The sequence below is a fragment of the Dermacentor variabilis genome, chromosome 4 (assembly GCF_050947875.1).
Source record: "Dermacentor variabilis isolate Ectoservices chromosome 4, ASM5094787v1, whole genome shotgun sequence".
Classification (NCBI taxonomy): Eukaryota; Metazoa; Arthropoda; class Arachnida; order Ixodida; family Ixodidae; genus Dermacentor; species Dermacentor variabilis.
The window spans coordinates 161,805,234-161,824,866 of NC_134571.1; the positions used below are offsets into that span (position 1 = coordinate 161,805,234).

Below are 19,633 nucleotides of genomic sequence, written 5' to 3' on the forward strand. Positions count from 1 at the left end.
TATAGGCTTGTATACATTCAATTTGTTTTCATTGATGTTATTTTTCTATGTTGTATTTTTGCGATTGTGTGTGTTTCTTTTAGTTAGTTTGTTCTTCTTTAATACATCTCTACATTGTTATTATTAACCAAAGGTCGCATTGCAGTCTTTCACTTTGGGACCCTCGTCTGTATATTGTCTCTTACCAATTCATTGTACTTAAAGAATAATAAACTGAACTGAACTGAAATAACACCTCACATGCATGCCAACGTCCTGGAGCCTCCTTGAAACACAAGGCAGCTATGCTGCAACATGCCAGTTGCAATTAGAGCACATCATTAGTACAACACAAAAATTTATTAATAAAGGTGCATTTATATCATTTTTGGATAAATGCAGCATACATTTCAAGATTGGCAATGCTGGAAAAAAACTGATATTATTCCCATTAGCAAGACATGTTTTCATGCTGTGCAGTCACAGCAACACGAAACTTATGGATGCACTTATAAGCTTAATGTGGTGCTAAAACTACCATCTTTATTTTTGCACTTTCAGATGTCAGCATAACTTTGCTTGTAAAGTGATTTTGAAACAAATACAGTTAAACCTCCATATACAAAGACGGTAAAATCGGAAATTTGCTTCGTTTTATCGAAATTTCGTTCTATTAAAATTCAACATTTCATGCAAACAAGTACAGTCGTTGATCGATTTTTCTTACACGGAAAGGGGCCACGGAATTCGCCGAATTATCGGGCAGTCGACAAAAGCAAATTGGAATGAGAAAACAATTCATTTCGATAAATGTGTTAGTCGGTGATGAATGATACAGCTTCGTGCCACGTATGTTGATGGCATCTTCTCGGCGGTATGAATTAAGCGAATCCAGCCACGCTTTCACGTGCATTCTGCCTCCATGGCTGATAGCATTTAACGCACTGGGACGACGCTATCAGGAAAAGCGCCAGTGGCGGGGAGCGAATGCTTTGTCTCCCTCTCGCTCCAACGGGTCACCGAAACTTCGAGATTACGCTACCCCCAATACTAAATGCGCCGTAAGACAGCTTACATGGTGCCAAGCCGTCTCGCCACACCCACTCTTTGCATATGCAGCAGATTGCCTCTAAGGTAGGGTGCGCGGCTGCGTATATGCTCAGCCGCGCTTACAGCCATCTGCAGCCACAACTGAGGCGCGGGCCAACTTACCCCTGCCCACTCGCGAGGTTTTGATCTCCTTACTGTGAGCGCGCTCCCCTCCCCCTATTTCCCTTTCCTCGCACGGGAAGGCAGCACTCGCGAAGACACCTTCTTTCTTGTCTCACCCTCGCGTACTTTCACTTTCACCTAAAGCACACAGTGCGCGATAGGATCTTATCGCATTTGGACTTTATATGGAACATGATGCGCTCCACTTCGGCGGTCGCTCTTCTCGTGCTGCGCGCGATTTGAGAGGTGCATTTGAAAGCAGCCGCTTATAATTCAATCATTTGGCGTCCGTGGAAGCTTCTGTTTATTGTCTCAGTATTACTTTGCGGTGGCAGTGACATGTTGTTATAGTGAAATGGCACACACACTTCGTTATAATTAGGTCCCAGATACATGCTGTTCTATGGAAAAGAGGTTATGAAAAGTTATTTTAAATACTTCGTCATATTGAAGTTCATTATATCGAGGTTTAACTGCATACATATTTTCCTTAGCCACTGTTCTTCACAATTGTGCATGCCACAATAGTGCATTAAAGCAACAGCTTTAATGCACAATTCAACAGCTTTAAAGCAACAACTTCGGTGCAAGTTTATATAGTATGTGTAAATTGTTTTAGTAAAACAAGTTTGGAGAAAGATGACTGGGTGTTTTTTCTCAGTGTCATTGTCATGTAGCACATTCACCTCTTTGGCTTATTGTTTGTATTTATTTTACATCAGGCATTCATTTAAAGTGGCTGGACAAGTGCTTTCAATGTATGCCAGACATAAAATAGTTCATAGTTTCATGTATGAAGTTCCTGTAAAGCACTCTCACATGGAGACTGCATTCTGTAAAAGTGATGAAAATTTCCTAAAGAAATTTAAGTTCTTAATCCATTCCCCAGCTGTATGCTTTTCGCAATTCTAAAGATGGAAGCATGGGGTGAAATTAAAATTTTTTATGGACAGAAATAATTGGCACGTGGAGAAATAATAAATGATCCATCAAAATGTAAATAGGCATTTCCTTAGCCTTACAATATTATTCACACATATGAGTAAAAGACTAAAAGGCCTTAATGCAAGCTTTTGCTTGGAACCAACTTCTTTTATTTAGCCCTTCAAATGCATTCTCTAATCATATGCACATGCAATTCATAAATGGTCTTCATGGACAACTGCTGCACTGAACTTAGTGAATTTTGTTCTATTTAAACAAAAAGTTATGTTATACTGACCAAACCATTACAAGTAGAAAATGATTTAGGTTCTGAAATTTATTGCCTAAACAGCCAGAAATCAGCTAAGTAAAAAAAAATGGAAGTCCCAAGTTTACAATTCTGTCTGCTAAAAAGAAATGCTGCAATTTTGCTAACTGTATCTACCAGAGCATCTAAAGATGACAAATTTTACAAAATTGCTGCCAGTATATATAAAATCAATCCAGTTTTGTAAGTCCTATTTATAGATTAGTGTCATGTTTTATAACAGTGTATAGTATATATATATATATATATACAGATGAGGAGAAGCACTTGTCCTTATCTGTTTCACTTGTCGTTGCATAATTTTTTTTTAGCTCAGTTTTCCAGTCAACATGTCAGATTAACTAGTCCAACAGTTAGTCCTCCTGTAATATTAGGATGTTGAAGCTGTAAATCAGTGAGTGGTATACGTGCAATACTTGTAGTGCAGAATGTTGCTTACCTCTTTAAATATTCTAGGTATTGGAAATTTCTGTTAAAGAATTTGAAGACCTAAATAAAAAAATTCATAATAAGCACATAATTACAATGCAGGATAATGCAAATTGCAAGATTGTAACTTTCGTTGCATTTTTAATTAAATGCAACTTTGCAACCTCACCAAGAGACAAGAGTGGTTCAGTGAATGTTCAGCAAAACAATTTTTCTGCCCTTATTTATTTGGATTATGCGCTAAACTGAGGTTCTGCCTAAGCAGCAGTAACGCATACATAATTAAGGAGGCCAAATGCAGTTCAAGGACACAATAGATTTTCTGCGGTGCCAAAGTAACTGGAACATGGAAGGGGGGGGGGGGGGGGAGATGTTCAAACCATTCTGGCAGTAATTAATAAAGGGATAATGAGACATCCACCCAAACGTAGTTAAGTGCTAGCTTTCGAGAAACCCATATGGGTTTCTCAAAAGAAAAGCTTCGCAGTTGAAGAAAAATTTGTCGCTAAGGTAGCTTTCGTAGGTAGCAAAACGTAGCTAAGGTAGCTTTCGAGAAACACGTATGGGTTTCTCGAAAGAAAAGCTTCGCAGTTGAAGAAAAATTTGTCCGGGTCCAGGACTCAAACCCGCGACCACCGTCTTTCCGGGGCAGCCGCTCTACCATCTGAGCTAACCAGGCAGTTAGGAGATGGCAGGCAAAGTCGAATTTATCAACAACTCAGAAGCATAGGCAAAATTTTGACATAATAGTTCAGCGGAATCCCGCAAGGCGGAGAGAGGTATTACGTCATTCTGGCAGTAATTCAGCCAATGTCAACTTGCGGTCTATGTTGTAGTCTATGGCGACCCTTGCCTGCTGCAACTGCCTCACAAGCAATGCAGCGACGAAGAGCAAAACGAGAAAAAGCGGGCACACCTTGAGAGTGAGATAGTTGCAGATGGCGCGTGTCAGGCAGAGCCAGGTGGGGAGTTCGAGCAGCTCCGTGAGCACCTGCTCGTCCAGCTCCAGGTGCCGCAGCTCACAGTGGCCCCGGAGTGTGCTCAGCTGGATTTTGTCCAGCGACAGGTTCTTGGTGAACCTGGCCCCACGAAGGGAGAACAGTCACTTGTGAGGTCACAAAGAAAACCATGCTCCAATATTGCATTGCACCATATATGGTAGCATCCCTCGATACCACAATGGCGATGCTGTGTTATAGTACTGCCATTCTGAAATACCAACACAAATCTCAGCAGTGCAGGCTGATGCAGCACAGATGCACATTCAACTACAGTGGACTTCCCCGAAGGGAAACTTCATTAGGCGGAATTCTTTTGATACATTATACTTGGGGGACATCTCACTCCAAAAGGCACAGCACTCCTGTTAAATGAACTTCTGACCTGACCCCAGTGTACATTTCTGTTTATCTAAAGGGTATCCAAAATGTGCACTGAAGGCTTGTCATCTCGAAATAGAGAGAAGGTACTTCAAATGTTTACCACTGTTTAGCATTGCAGATAGAATGACAAACAGCCAATCGTTCCACATATGCACCAACCTTGTCTAGATATTTGTCACAGGTCTGCTGCAAGTGCTGAAACCTGGATGTCTATGATGTCTGACGCGTGAAATGCATGTGGGTAGAAATCGGCCAATTCGACATCTGACTACTCGTGCAAACAACATCTCCAAGCAAGTTTTCAAATAGTTTCCACCGAGTTCCGATAGGTTAAATCAAGCTGGGCTGCCATTTTCATAACACATCACATCATTTGGACATGTGCTTCCTTACTTGAACAGCAGCCTTGCAGATTTCATCAGCTTTTCGTAAACCGCACTGTCCCTCATGATGACTGGTCGACAAGCCCATTCGGGCGTGGCGCCCGACCTTATCGGCTGGACCCGAACCATTTTGACCAATTATGGAGGGCTAATGGTCGATTTGGAATAAAGACAGACTGGAGTAGTTTTACGTTACACCAGTTCAGGCCACTTTTAAGACAGGATGAACCTTTGACACCCCACTATTCCCATAGCCTCGTATCACCTTTCAAGGTGCTTGCATAGTAAGTGGGGCCAGATATTTTTCTAGGTTGTATAGTAAGAAGCTTGACATATTTGTCCACTAAATCACCTAAACATTGCACTCCCAAAGTTCCGTTGTAGCCTTCCAAGCTGAAGCTACATAGGTACTTTTTATGATGAGGTTTGAGTGCTTTTGTTAAAAGGTTATTTTTGATTTCAATAATTTTCCCATTATTTCCTAATAACTACACTATTTGACACAGGAAATGCTAAAAATATAATTTTCTTAGCAATATTTTGATGCTAAGCAATGCATCCCAAGGCATTTTGGGGGACGATAAGTCAATGTTTATTGAGACTACACGATAAGACAATTTTTCCACAAGCAGGGAACAGCTGATTCCAGAAAAAACACCATAAGTTTCCCATAATAAAATGAACAAGCTGTATGATAAACATACTAATCTTGATTCAAGATATCACAAAGTTTCCGAGATACAAAAGTTAAACTCTTTTGCAAAAAGGCAAGAGAAAACTGCTATAAAATTATGTAAATTCTAAGAAAAGATGACAGTCCTTCTAACATCAGTAAAAGTTAAAGAAATTGAAGTGGCAACCAATGAAAACTTAATTTTTTACTAATACAAGTCTGTTGACAGCATGCTAAAAATTTAAACATCAATGTTGACATACATTGATAGTAACAGGTATGAGTGGGCTAATAATAATTTTTGAAGCTGAGTGAATATAATCAAGGCCACAAATGCAACACACCTCTCAAATAATTTCTGAATAGTAGTTTTCAATTATGCAACTAACTTGAGCTATGTTTAGAAACAAAGTGTAAATTTAGAGCCAACATGTATCAAGCTTCAGTTTACAGTTGCAGTTAATTATTCCTTAAATACAATGAATGGCTAAGAGACAATATACAGACAGTATATATGCAGACAACATACAGACGGTGTATATATATATATATATATATATATATATATATATATATATATATATATATATATATATATATATATACACAGTTTGACCTCATAGCATGCTTACACTGCTTGCTTGCAAATATATTCAATATGCAGGTATACCACAGGGGTCTATATTAAGCCTACTCCCCTTCGTAATTTGTATTAGGAAGAGGGCCTCTCATCATTTAAATACATTTTGTATGGTGACAATAGGACCACATTCAACTCTAACAAGTGAGTCACATGGCTAACAAATAAGCTGAATGAACGTGAAAATCTCGACATGATGTGAATCAACTAAGCTGCAAATTAATCATAACAAGACCAAGTTTGCCATCTTCACTTCGTATCACCAATAGCTAGAACACATTCACTCCATTTCCATCAACCGTGAATTGATCACAGCAATTTGTCACAGTACCTACTTAGGTGTGGAATTTAATCGTCACCTTAAATTTCACCTTCACATAATAAAAAAGAAAATGGCATATGAAGTATGCATTCAAATTAAAGATTGTTCATGCTTCTCGCTTTCTACTTTCATATTGCTCTATTAAGCTTTTGTTCATTCTCACATTGACTACAACAGTGAGTCATGGGGAGACTTATCTCAGTCATCTATTGTCGCTGCAAGCCATTCAAGATCAAGTGATTTGTATAATAGCATTTTCTTCACATAACATTAGTGTGACTAAGTTATTACGAGAAAATACCGCTTTCAGCATAACCAATTGTGTTAGATATAGCATTGCCATTTTTCTATTTAGAATTTTAAATGGTAATTTTCCAGTAATCATAATGCAAAGACATCGCTTCTTAATACAGAGACTATGAACTTTATTTTACCCAATGTTCACATCAACTACGGCCAACTGCCGGAACATTTTTCAGCCTTATCACACTGGAGCCAGTGGCGTAGCCAGAAACTTCGGTCGGGGGGGGGGGGGGGAGGGGGGGGCTCACTTTGCAGCTCGGCCTCCTCCTTACAGAAATAGCCGAGAGATCAAATACATTAAAGATCAATAATAACTGCGTTGCCATTGCCAAAGATGCTGCAAACAAATTCAAGGCAAGTTAAGTATATTTTTTCATAAAAGACTATACTCGTACGTCTCAAAACTGCGCCCGAAAGAACTGATATCAATGCTTCCATGTTTTCTGTATATTTGATAAGTGAAGCAAATGTCACACTAACTTTAGTAACTATATCAGTTTGAAACCAGCAGAACAGTGCATGCCGCTGATATGAAAAATGTAAAGGCCATGAAATGTACAAGTTGAGGACAAACTTTTTAATGAAAATTTGTTAGCCTCTCGGCCTTTCTCTCATTTGCATCTCTCTCTCTCTCTCTCTCTCTCTGTCATTCAAGAACCTTGTTTACATTTTTGTACAAATGCAATGACCAGGGAAAAATCTCAATGACGCTGTCCTTTGTTAGAATGTATGGCACAGGAGCAGCTGTCACCGTTCGTGTATTGCGAGTAATTGCTACGAAATTATAGTTGCAACAGAAAGCACATGGAAAAAGCAGGAGTTCTGCAAAATATACGAGGGCGAGTCAAATGAAAATGACCCAATGCGAATATATGACAAATGGGGTACTTTATTTAAAAGTAGTCTCCATGAGCATTTAGACATTTGTACCACTGACTACCGAGTCGCGTAATTCCCATCTCATAAAACTCCTTGGGTTGCGGCTTCAAAAATCTAACTGACTCTACGTCATCGTCCAACACGAATCTGGTTCCCTTGAGCAGTTTTTCCAAATGCTCCCAAATGTGGAAGTCGCAAATCAACAGGTCTGGGCTGTATGGCGGATCTTGCAGCGTTTCCTCCTTGAACTTCGCCAGTTTTGCATTAACCACATCAGTGACGTGGGGACCGGCAATGTCGTGGAGCAAGATGATCCCATTGCTCAATTTTCCCCGTCGTTTGTTCTTGACTGCGACACGCAGCGATCCAATATTTTACAATATCGGAAATTATTGATAGTCTCTCCAGCTTTAGCAAATTCACTTAGTAAGGGCCCTTGACGATCGAAAAAGAAGTTAACACTTTCTCGGCAGAAATGATGGCCTTTGCTTTTTTTTGGGGTGGTGTATTCGGATGTTTCTACTGTAAGCTTTGCCGTAGTGTTCCAGGCTCATAGTAGTGGCAACATGATTTGTCCCCGGTCACAACTGTAGACAAGAAGTTGTCACCCTCATTGTGATACCGGATTAGATGAGTCAAGGTAGTGCCGAACTTCTCCATCTTCTGGCGATGGTTCAAAATCTTGGGCATCCCCATTGCGCACGTAGAGCCAATAACCAAGATGTTCATGAATTATGGTGACCCGAACTGTGACTGATGTCCACACACCCTGCCAATTCATCGATGCTTATCCTCAGGTCTTGTCTAATCAGCCTTCGCAATTGTGTTGGGGTGGTTGCACGGTGGCTTTGGCCCGGCCATGGATCGTCCTTGCAACTTTCACATCCTTCTTTGAACCGTTTGCTCCAACGCTTCACAGTGGCCAATGAAATGCAATGTTCAAAGCACAAGGCGGCCATACGGCAACTAATTTCTTTTTGGGAAACATCTTCATCTGTCAAAAACCTCACCACACCATGCTGTTCAATTTTTGGTGTGTCCATTATGTCACGCAACCATGTTCAACCCAGTGTATGAGAGCATTAAAGAACATTTATCCCCCCACCTGCATGTCACTTCTGTAAATGAGATGCCTATGTGCTATGTGCATGCCTTGCAGATTATGAACCGAACCATTATTGCGCAGGGTGGGTTGGCTCACTTTCATTTGACTCGCTTTCGTACATTCGAAATGCGATGATACAATGGAATATACAAATGTGAAGATACAGCTTGATAAAGGGCAAGAAAGTGTCACTGGAAACAAAGCTCTCTGCATGTATACACAAAACCTCACAACAAGATATTTAAATATACGTATACGTCTCCAATAAATCTACGTATCTAAGAAAAATTCACTATATATGATGCATCAAACAAGGCAAATAAACATGTTGCGCAACCACACATTCACAGATCACAGCCCCCACCATCCCTCCACTCCCCGATGTATCGCGCGCAACGAAAGGCGACAAACTTCCTCAAAGCTTTTCTCCTTTGCGCACACAAGACTGAGCCACCACCGGCTCACCCATTCCAGCCCCCCCTTCCCATACGCTTTCACTCGCACATACAGCATGCATCGCACGGTAATGATGTTATCACCCTTGGACTTTATTTATACGAAACATGAGGACAACAGCAATAGCAGGAATGCGCCTGGAGTCTCCATATAGCTGCTATCGCAATAACATAATAGGAATATCCGGCAACCGAAGCGTCCCGTGGCCCATTACTTTCCGCTAAAGAAGTAACAAAATCGAACTTTCACTATGTGACAATTTGCTGTGCCGCAACAATGTCTTTTTTCTTTGTGGAGCGAATCGAATGCCTACTTTGGGCACCTAGTGTGGCTACCGAAGGAATATCGAAGAAAATGTGAGATGCTTGGTCCACAGTGAACCATACGCACACTGCTTGGTATCCTATTGGTGAGACAAAATTTTCCGGAGAGGTAAGCGAACACATTGCAAACCGTCGAGTCTCCGCAGTGCTGGGGATAAGAGACTATGGGTTGTTTTGTTTTCTCGTCTGCTAACCAGAAAGCATCCAAAACTCTGCCAAGTGAAAATCCAGTCGGCTAGAGAAAAATGAACACACGTCGAAGTGCGCCATGCAGCGGTCGATGCAGCACGAGAAAAACGCATGCGCTCTGGCTGGATCAGCAGCCTGCGGATAGCGAGAACAAAAAAGAAAAGAAAAAGGAGGCTCAATGTGTCCTCGGTAATAAAAGTCCAAGTAGAAAAATAAATAAGAACTTTAATAATCTTTGCTGGCTTTAGTGTCTTGACATGGATGCTTTGGTGCAGGTGAAAAAAATTTTTGACATTCTTTTCTGTGACATGACGGCACAAATGAACCACCACAACGCTTCGTTTCATCGGACCTTGCTGCGTGCTTTGCCAACTTGTCTGATAGTGTGTTGAATTGGCTTGTCTCTTTGTATGGTCCAATGTACGACTTCAGGAAAGTCAATGCACCTATGGCGTCAAATGTTTATAACAGCATTAAACTCACAAAGTTCAGGAATTGAAAATCTAAAGCACGACTTTGGAAATTTCAGTGCACCTGTTGCATCAAAAGGTTATGAGAACTTTATACCCATAAAGTTTCACAGTTGAAATCCAAGCGCTCTACAGATTCCACGGCCTCTGCGAGATGCCAAGACAAGCCCGCTTGCCATCAAAATGCCCTTGAAACTTTGTGCTCAAATGGGGTGCCTTGCGTTACGATATGTGACTCCTGGTGCATGGGTGTTGCCGCGAAATCCAGCCCGATTTCACCATGTTTGCGCCAAAATGACTTTTCGAGTGTGAAAGGGCATTCTAGACAAAATTGAGCATGATTTCCGGCGCCGGGAGTTGTTTCGGTCAGCGGCGCATGACAGCAAGAAAAAATTCAGGGGGAGGGGGCTGAAGCCCCATAAGACCACCCCCCTGGCTGCGCCCCTGGCTGGAACACATTACTATTTTCCCTAAACTTGCCGAAAGCTCACAGTTTTCAAACAGAACTAAAAAGTTTTACATTAGATACTTAAGATTAATTTAACCTTCTTCACCATTTTAATATCCATTTTTGTGCAATCACTTACACTGTCATGTCTATCATTTTTTCCTGCATTTTTCCTATCTTGTTCTTTTGTTTTTAAAAAATGTACCTCTGTAGTTCTTCACTTTTTTAATGTATTCACAGCTTCACTTTGTATTTTTATCATTTGTATGTCCTGACATTTTTCAGGATTTTACAGTTGCAAGTTTCATATATTGTAATTGTTATGCTTAAAAAATTACTGTCATCATGTTCAGGAGGTCCCAATTTTGTTTGTAACTCTGGGACTTTCTTCTGTATGCACACCTCTTGTCATTCTTAACTCATTACTCGCATGAAGAAACTGATTCTGATAAGAGCACAGGCTAGGTTGTTAAATGAATGCTCAATATGCATAAATAAAGGTCCAGATGTGCCTGAGAATAAATGAAGAGCAACAAAATATGCAGTGAATTATGATAAAAGCTTTAAGCAATGCTTACTCATTGAATAAAATGTTATGAAGACCAATAAATAATCTATATATAATACCAATGCCTAATTAGCTTCCATGAATCATTACAACAAAGAACACAGTCACATGCTCCCCTTTTTCACCCATGAGTAACTTAAACATAGATGTCCTCAGAAATACTAATATCATCAACAGTTACTGGAGCAGAAACATCAGTGCTCATAAGATCAGAGGTGTTCAAAAATTTGAGAAATTTAAATGAATTACTAACAGACAGTCAGATTCCCAAAAGCAATAAAAGAAAAGCAAGTTTTTTAACATCATCTGTGGAAAATAATTACTTGGTTTTACGATTGTGATTCAGCAGTAAAGAATAGTCTTTCGTTTGTACTTGGGGTTGCAGGTATTTCAAGGTTCTTTGTATCAATCTTTTGTACTGAGCCTACAAATCAAACTTTTTATTGTTTACCAGCAAAGCTCCCTAGAGTCTGAACTTATGCGCTAAAGTTACTAAATTTCGCAAGTTAGAAGAGAGTCAAGGCTACAGAGCTCAATACAAAAGTGACATCCCACCCGCCATTCCTTCGGGGATCAGCCAGCTACGTTTTGTAAACCCAGTTTTACCCAGACATGCATTAAAAGTGGTATGTACAAAATAGGCAGGCATAAAAAACCATGCTCATTTCATTTAAACACCTGCAAAAGCCAGGTAATGATTGGGCACACGTAAAAAATGCATGTCTGCACAAACGAGTCACATGGAAATGCAATTAGAAATGCAATTAGAAGTATTCTGGACAGGCAGGCAATGAAGTTCCCACCACATGCGTCAAAAAGGTCTGCGCAGTCACTGAAAACAACAGCCCACATGCTCAAAAAGTTACTGCAGACAGAATGAAACTTTTTTTTTTCATTTTATGCGTTTTTTCGTACAGCAACAGCTGTTGAGGGCATTGCATTCAGCTTTCCTATCATCCATCACAGACATCAAGCTTTTTCCCTTGGCCAGAAGACATTAAACAAAAAAGCTTAATTTGTCAGCACACAAGATTCGATTCTCGGCCTGCATTGTGTGGTTGATTTTCCTGCCATAACTGTACCGACATCAAGAGTGCCAAAGCTACTATTCATAAAATATTCATTCAGGACATATCAACCTCTCAACTGTTATGCAGATAATGCTAACATTTAGGCACCTCAACATAATGGCATATGAGTAATTAAGCTTGCAAGCCCCTTCTGCACTCTGCCTTGTATGATTCATATACTTCATTCTATTGCATTCTATTAAAAGAATATATTTCCGTGTGAACACCTAAATCATATGAACCGCTATATAACAACGGGCACCGCTCTGTCTACAACAGAAAACTACATATTCTTATACTACAACTACTCGCAGTCTAGTACAGAACTATAAACCAATCATACTATAGTTATTGCAAGGTGTTACATAATTGGCAGGCAAAATTTTCTTTGTCCAATTATTCAATATTTATCCGCAAAATGGGACAATTGAACCAAATAAAATATTGCCCGGGTTATGAATATTCAAAGAAGTACACTTAGATCTGTACGGAACTTTCATAACTGTTGTTCATTACATAAACAAAAAAATTAAAATCTGCTTTCTCTACAACACTGACCTCACTATGAGTGTTTAAAGACATACGCATTTAATCCGTCAATAAAATCAGAACCTTAATCAGAAATGTTAATCTTAAAAAAAAAAAACCTTAAAAATCTGAGAAAGGCTTTATCGGAAAAACAGCAGAATAAGCTACCGGCTGGCATTCTAGAACACCTGTCTTCTACACTTTTGCAACAGTTGTTAACTTGCACTTTCTATACTTATACCAACGGTCTTGTTTCTGTAGCTACTGCTTTTCTCTCCAGCAACAAGCCCTGCCATTGTTTTCCCAGTTGTAGTTCTTATTGTATTCACGTAGACTTGACAACCCAGCTGTACTTTCGACCTGCATGTCTCTTGTTTTTCCATAAAAGTTTGATTATATGCACAGCAGTGTTAACCGTGTATGGCATGGAGCCCAAAGCTACAAAAATTGTTAGTTTTTTTAACAATTCACAAAGTAACAATATTGTTGTAATTGAGCCAGAAGGGCAGCTAATACAAACAAGTGCCACAGGACACACATACAGTTAAAATTCGATCTAACGAAACTCGATTTTATGAAATTCCTGATCTAACAAAGAAATTTCCATTCCCCGGCAAGTACCCATAAGGTTCAATGTTGCCAGCAACCCAAATTAACGAATCTAGCTTGCATTTAACCTGATTTAACGAAGTTTTTCTGGGAATTAACGAGTAAAAAAACTGATTTCTTGCTGATTTTGACGCAGCTGGGATTTTCTTTGGGCGTGTGCTCTAACGCTATTGCGTTAAAACATCACGGTACTCTAAGAACAGCCGTAGCTTTATTTTGACGAGGCTGCACATTGCACCCATGCATGGAACCACGAACTCAGCAGTCGCTAGCATTCTTATCTTCTAGGTACTAGATGGCACTAAGGGCGGCGGTATATTGGGCCGCCCTCGCGAACTTTTTACATGTGCAGGCGCGGGCTAGCGGCACATATAATGCCGCGGTACCTTTTAGGTGTTGCTACGTTACAATTACAGATCTCGAAGGACCGAAATATCTCTTACTCGATTTTCCGAACTTCCAGATTCAAGAAGATAACTCGAGTGTGGTCATCACTTTGTTAAATCAAGTTTCAACTGTACTACACTATTGTCTCCATCAGCTAGCGAAGCAACTTCCATGTGCAAAGTTTCGTCTGCTTGCTGCATTGTTGCTTTTTCATCCCCTGTCGGTGTATGAGTCAGTTTCGCAATGACGGACACAAAAGAACTAGGCACGTGTGTCAAGTTCTGTTCCTTTACAAGACATTCTTTTTACATCGAAGAGTTTGTTGATTTTATACTTGTATTGTGAGATTAGACAGTCAACCTGCATTTTTACGCTGAAGTGCCCCCCAGCTGCTGTGTGGCACAGTTGGAGCAAAGCACCCCGTTCTGCGGAGCTCAGGCGAGTGGCTTGTTCACCATGACAATGCTGCTGCCTACAACAGAGCACTCCTGACAAAAACGAGATGAAAATGATACCCAATTCTCACTGTAGTATCACCACATCTTGTTCCTTGCGATATTCAGAAGTTAAATGAGACCTTCATGGGTATCATTTTCAAGACGTGCAAGAGGCAACGAAGAATACGACGGAAGCACCAAGAGGCATCAGTTTGCAGTAGTCACTTAACAGTATTGAGCAATGGATAAAGCAGAAGGACAAGTCCACTGGATTTTAGGGAGAGTACTATGAAAGTGAATGGGAACATTTGAAGGAATATGCAAATTTTAAAAAAGAAGCAATTCTGTTAGTTTATAGTCCCTCCTCGTATGCTGAGCTTCATGGACAATTCTTTATTGACTTTTATGCTATTTTTTTTTTCATGCCTCTACAGAGATTCAATTTCTGTATTGAATATCCTCTTATATTTTTCCAGGTCGTCTGGTCAATTTTTTCAGTTTGCTTGCTTCTTCTTTACTTCAAGTGCATTTAAACTTCCACCTGTTCATGTGTTAATTGTGTACTTTTGGTGTTCTTTCTTTCTGCCTTCACCGCTGCGATAGTCAAGTTTCCTATACAGAAAATGTAAAGCACGGGAATGTTTTCTGAATTCGCGTGATACTCTTAGCATAGCATCACTTGTATTAGTTCAACAAAATTCAAATTCAAGCAAAGGATCATTCCTGTGCTCTCATGAATGATAAGCACCTTGCACAAGGCCAGCCCTATAACATAAATGTAACAATATTCGCATCAACAAAACGCTTTTCAGTATGCTGCCAGCCCCTATCTTCACGGAAGTTGTGCATGCAATTTATTACAGACCACCATTTTCAGTATGACCCTTTGCATAATGCAGGCACATTTCAGAAAGCCAGCCAGAGCAAACTCAAGTACTCAAACACTCAGCGAAGTTTGACCGAATGATTACTGCCTTTAGCCAAGCTGCAAAGATTGACATCAAGAAAACATGCTAGCATCGCTGTTGGCTTGTGCAAACACATAAGGTCATTCTTCCCACTCGAATGTGTTCATACAGGACATTGCTTGTGCATTAGCGCAATTACACATAACTCGGCTGGCCCATAGTTTCTTGAAAACCCAAATATCAAGTGACAACACTGCAAAAATTTTCTTCAATCGAAAGCGGTGGATACACATAAAGAAAGAAATGCCAAATCAAAGCTCTGCACTGCTATTTATCCCCTTCAGGTGATTAATTCTGCCCCTTAAAAATTTAGTCTTGCCACATTACTTGCATCTTGAGAATCATTAAAAACGTACAGTTGCAGAAAGGATTAGGAACATGCAATTCTTCCGTGAGTTTTGTCAAGCTTGCGGAATGTGGACACCATTTGAGAACTCGCTACAGGAGAATCATATTTGAGAATATCAGCTATTTCATGCGGTAGCACCTATCCAACTTCATGAAAAATGTGCCTGATGTAAAAACACCTCTGAGAAACCATAGGAGAAGTGAACCCGCCCCATTATGACACACTGACACCAAGAGCGAGCACCCAGCCGTCTGCCTTTCAAGTCTAAAGCTATTCAAGCTTGCTGCATAAGTTACATTATAGGTGCTTTAAGATGGTATGTGACACATTTTAAATACTATTATATCAATCAGCACTGTTGCTTTTGATGCAGCATCTTGGTGAGTGAAAACGTTCACAGATTGCCTGAAGCATTTAGGCACATGCCGTTGTTACAGGCAAGTAGGACTTCTGTACTACAGACTCTCTTATTCATGCCATTGCATCGGCCCACCTGTGACCATTAAGAGCTTCTTTTGCCCTACCCTTGTTCCACTGCTCCAGCCAATGTGTGTGCACCAACAAAAAACAAGTCAGTGGATTCACAACTGACCCCCACCCCCCTCCCTCTCAAGTACGTAAACACACCCTTTACAACTAATGAATGATGACAGAATGGGAACCATCAAGTGTGACCGCTCTCAATGTTTATGAAATGTTCTATATGTGAATGTTCTATAAAATGTGTACGTGACTGCAATGATAAAAAAAAATTTTGGCTAGCTAAATTCAGTGCTTTGCTCAATGATGTCAACTAAGCTATGGCCACACAAGAAAAAGATCAAACCAGTAAGCCGTTCATGTTATTTCTACATAGTTTCGCATAATGGTACAAGTGTAACACATTGCATTTTATCCTCTTTAGTAGCAAGTAAAAAGAATAAGGTATTATTTTATTGTTCCAACTGGTTTCTTGCTCTCAAGAACTAAACCTGCAGTTATTACCACACTTGTAGAATCACCTGTGTAGAAGTACTTCAGGCAGTCAGGCTTGCCACTGCATGTTGAAGTTGAGATATTTTTTGCTTATCTTAGACCAAAGTGAGCACATTTTACACATAATTTCTTGTTTTATAGAAGATAAGCAGCACTAGAAAGGATTACAGCATTGTCTGGCACTCTTAACATATTCGACCTGCTGTGAGGAGTGTTTAGTTGATAACAGGGATAAACATGGGGAATTAGGGAATGGTTTATTAAGGAGCAAGATAAAGAATTCCTCTCTCTCTCTTCAAAGCTTGAGCAGGTGAGTGCCAATTCTCAAGTGGCTGCTTGCCTTTTGAATGAAACTTTGCCGGATGCCACCATAACCTGCAATGGACTGTTTGGACAATGCTTGAGCACTTGCGTGAGAGCATCGGGAATGTGTAAGCACCTGCTATGTACATCTGTTTACGGGTCTAGAAAGCCCAGGTTATAACAAATGTGCAGATGTAAAAAGCATACAGGGGATACATCTTCTTTGAAGTCTATCCCTTTTAACAATAAAAAGCAGTGATACAGTCACTATCAAATAAAGCTAATTCTGAAATAAATGGCCAGAGGGGTCCCACCTTGCCGCAGTTTTTGTGAAATTAATGTAAATAAATCCTTTTTAGAGGACACTGAGGAAAAGTACCAGCTTACTGCACATCTCCTACTAGAAAGTGACAAACAGTTCCCATCAGTTTGAGATTAGCCCAGCCTTCGAAATCTAGCTCCTATTTGTCTCATGCAAGATAGTGCAAGGAACCGAAGGAGTCCAAATCTTGAGACAACATGCTGTTATGCCAGGGATCGGTGCATAACATCATTCCTGTGCTGATTGTCCTGGTGTACAAAATCAAACTGTTTCCTACTCCCTTTTGTTGGGTTTTGTAAACATACAGAATGTGAAGCTTTGTAGGAAATATCAAGGCAGGAGCAAAATTTAATGATAAAGTGGCTCGTGCGCCCTGCCCAGAACGCTATGCTGGAAGTTAACATTTGAAAGATCTAGTGTAAACAAATATCTAATGTTTATTAAGATAAGAATCACACTGCTCAGGGATCAACATGATGAGAAGGCACGGAAGGCTGGACATAAAGAAGTGCATTTGTTATAAGAAAATTACGTATCTACAAGGACTCATTTCTGCATTCTTTCCCCATAAGTTGAATGAATATATTTGTGAAAACTGAACTGCAAACAAAAGCTGAGCAAGAGCACAAGCTGATCCTTCACTGCATAAATGAGGAAAATAACAGCCCGAACAACTGCCAAGGAGGGGTGTGAGCAAAGCACCTTGCACCATTTTAACTTGTTAATTGATGCAGATGTTCCCTTGCACCAGAAGCAAGTTATACTATATATGCTCTTCCAGATGTCAACCTATGTTCGGTAGCATTTAAACAGCAGCAGCTGCAGCTAACGAGCAGGCATGTAACCAGGCTGTCTGGAATAAACGTGCCGCTGAGCCCCGGTTATCGGTTTCCCTTCTGTTTCCAGAACTGTCTTGAAAGCGGTGACCCAGTTTCCTTCAAAACCCATGAAGCGTGTCAGCGCAGTCGACGGAAAAGGTGCAATAACTGTGTGGCCTCGTCCAAGCACGACGCCGGACAGCACACGTGTGCGAAGGAAGCACCGCGAAGTTGAGTTGTAAACGGCGCACTGAAAACGTGCCCGTCGTCATCGATTATACACGATTCAAGTGCAAAGGAACAATGTGTTGCCCCACAGACAAACCCGCTGCGTTACTTGTTAAGCAGCTGGTCCCCTTGTGGGTGTCTGCGTGGTGGCAAGCGAACAATAGCAAGCGCATAACCACCGCCACGCAGATTTGCGTTCTGCTGCTGCCACCAGCTGCGTAGGCGCGACACCAAAACGCCAGGTCCCATAGGGCTCGTTATGACGTAAGGCGGGAGCAAATAATAGCACATACATGCAGGTACTGTGCAACACGCTTTGAGTGTCGACGAATCAACAGTTCCTAACATTTCTTTTTTTTATGTCGGCAACACCTGTAACTTCTTAAAGGCGTGATACCGGCTCGCATTGCTGCTACGTTTTGCAAAAAAGATACAATAAGGGAAAGCACACATTATGAAACAATCCGGAGCGCTTGACAATCCTTCGCAACTGTGATCCGGATCGGGTTTTCTGACGCGCGCCGCGGCGTCACGAAGCGAGACTAAATGCATCAGCGTCGCTCACTTTCGCACGGAAGTGCTCGCCGAATGCGCGCACAGAAGCAGCATCATCTCAGGCTCGACTGAGCAGCTCCGAGCGATCAGCATCGCAAGAGAGCTTGAGAAGTTTTTGCGTACTCACTTGGAAAGGTGCTTGAGAATCTGATTCTTGATTATGGACACCATCCTCTTGGCAGTGAGGGGACGAACAAACGCGCCCCGTGGCAATTTTTTCCCCTTTTTCCTCTCACGAGCCTATATACAGCGACAGCGGCGTCCTGCGTTGCCTTTCATAGCCGCAGCTGACGGTAGCCGAGCGCGACCGCGACGGGCGGCGAGACACCGGTCGTCAACACAGCAATCCCGTCGTTGGTTTCGCCTACGGGCGCAGCGCTGATGCAGGATGGCATCGCCGAGTCCGGTTGACGCCCGCGGTGGGCAGGGCGCACTCAGCTGATGATGGTGCTGACGGCTGGGTCAGTGCGCCGCGGTGAGACCGCTGCCGCGACGACGACGGGCCACCTCGCGCAACGTCGAAGCGCCCGTAGTTTTTCGACGGGCAGCAGCACCCCGCAGGGCCATGTTGGCGTCAGGCTCGCCGAGTGCGCGCTGCTGCAAGCACTATAGAAGGATAGCCACAGCTGTTTGCTTCCCGCTTCGCAATGGATGGATGAGAAATCGCTGTAGCCGTCGAGAATAAACAAGCACTCTGTCAAAGCCGGTCAGCAGCAGCGGAAGTGAGTGCTTTTCGCGGAAGCGAGTCACCAGAGACGACCCTTGCGCCATCTGTTAACGTTTTTCCAATTCATTGAAGCCCACACCAATGTAGGTAGCAGATAGTGGTTCTCTACGCAATGATACGATGGCGCCTTAGTACGATAAAAGTGTAGGGTGCCTCGATGTACTCCTCGCCCGCCGGCGGGCGAGGGCGGACATCGAGGCACCCTATTAACAGTGGATGAATCAGCGTCACGCATTTCATTCTTTATCAAAATGTCAGAGTGTACTCTAATGAAAACACCAGTGGATCGTTCAAGTCGAGAGTTCAAGTGCACGTACGGACGATACACTGGTTACGATTCGATG

General features: G+C 41.5%; 1 protein-coding gene across 3 annotated transcripts in view; it reads right to left on the minus strand.

Annotated features, from left to right (window-relative positions):
* Window positions 1-19,287, minus strand: part of LOC142579910 (bridge-like lipid transfer protein family member 3A) — a 103,758-nt gene extending 84,471 nt beyond the window's left edge. For 2 of the 3 annotated variants that reach the window (XM_075690582.1, XM_075690583.1), the window contains exons 1-2: window positions 18,690-19,286; window positions 3,789-3,951 (exon numbers count right to left, since the gene is read on the minus strand). In XM_075690582.1, coding sequence (XP_075546697.1) covers window positions 3,789-3,951; window positions 18,690-18,733 — 207 coding nt within the window. In that variant the 5' untranslated portion in view covers window positions 18,734-19,286. Of the gene's footprint in view, window positions 1-3,788; window positions 3,952-18,689 lie in introns of all 3 variants that reach the window. The other variant, XM_075690584.1, reaches the window with a different exon arrangement.
* Window positions 19,288-19,633: the final 346 nt, after the last annotated feature.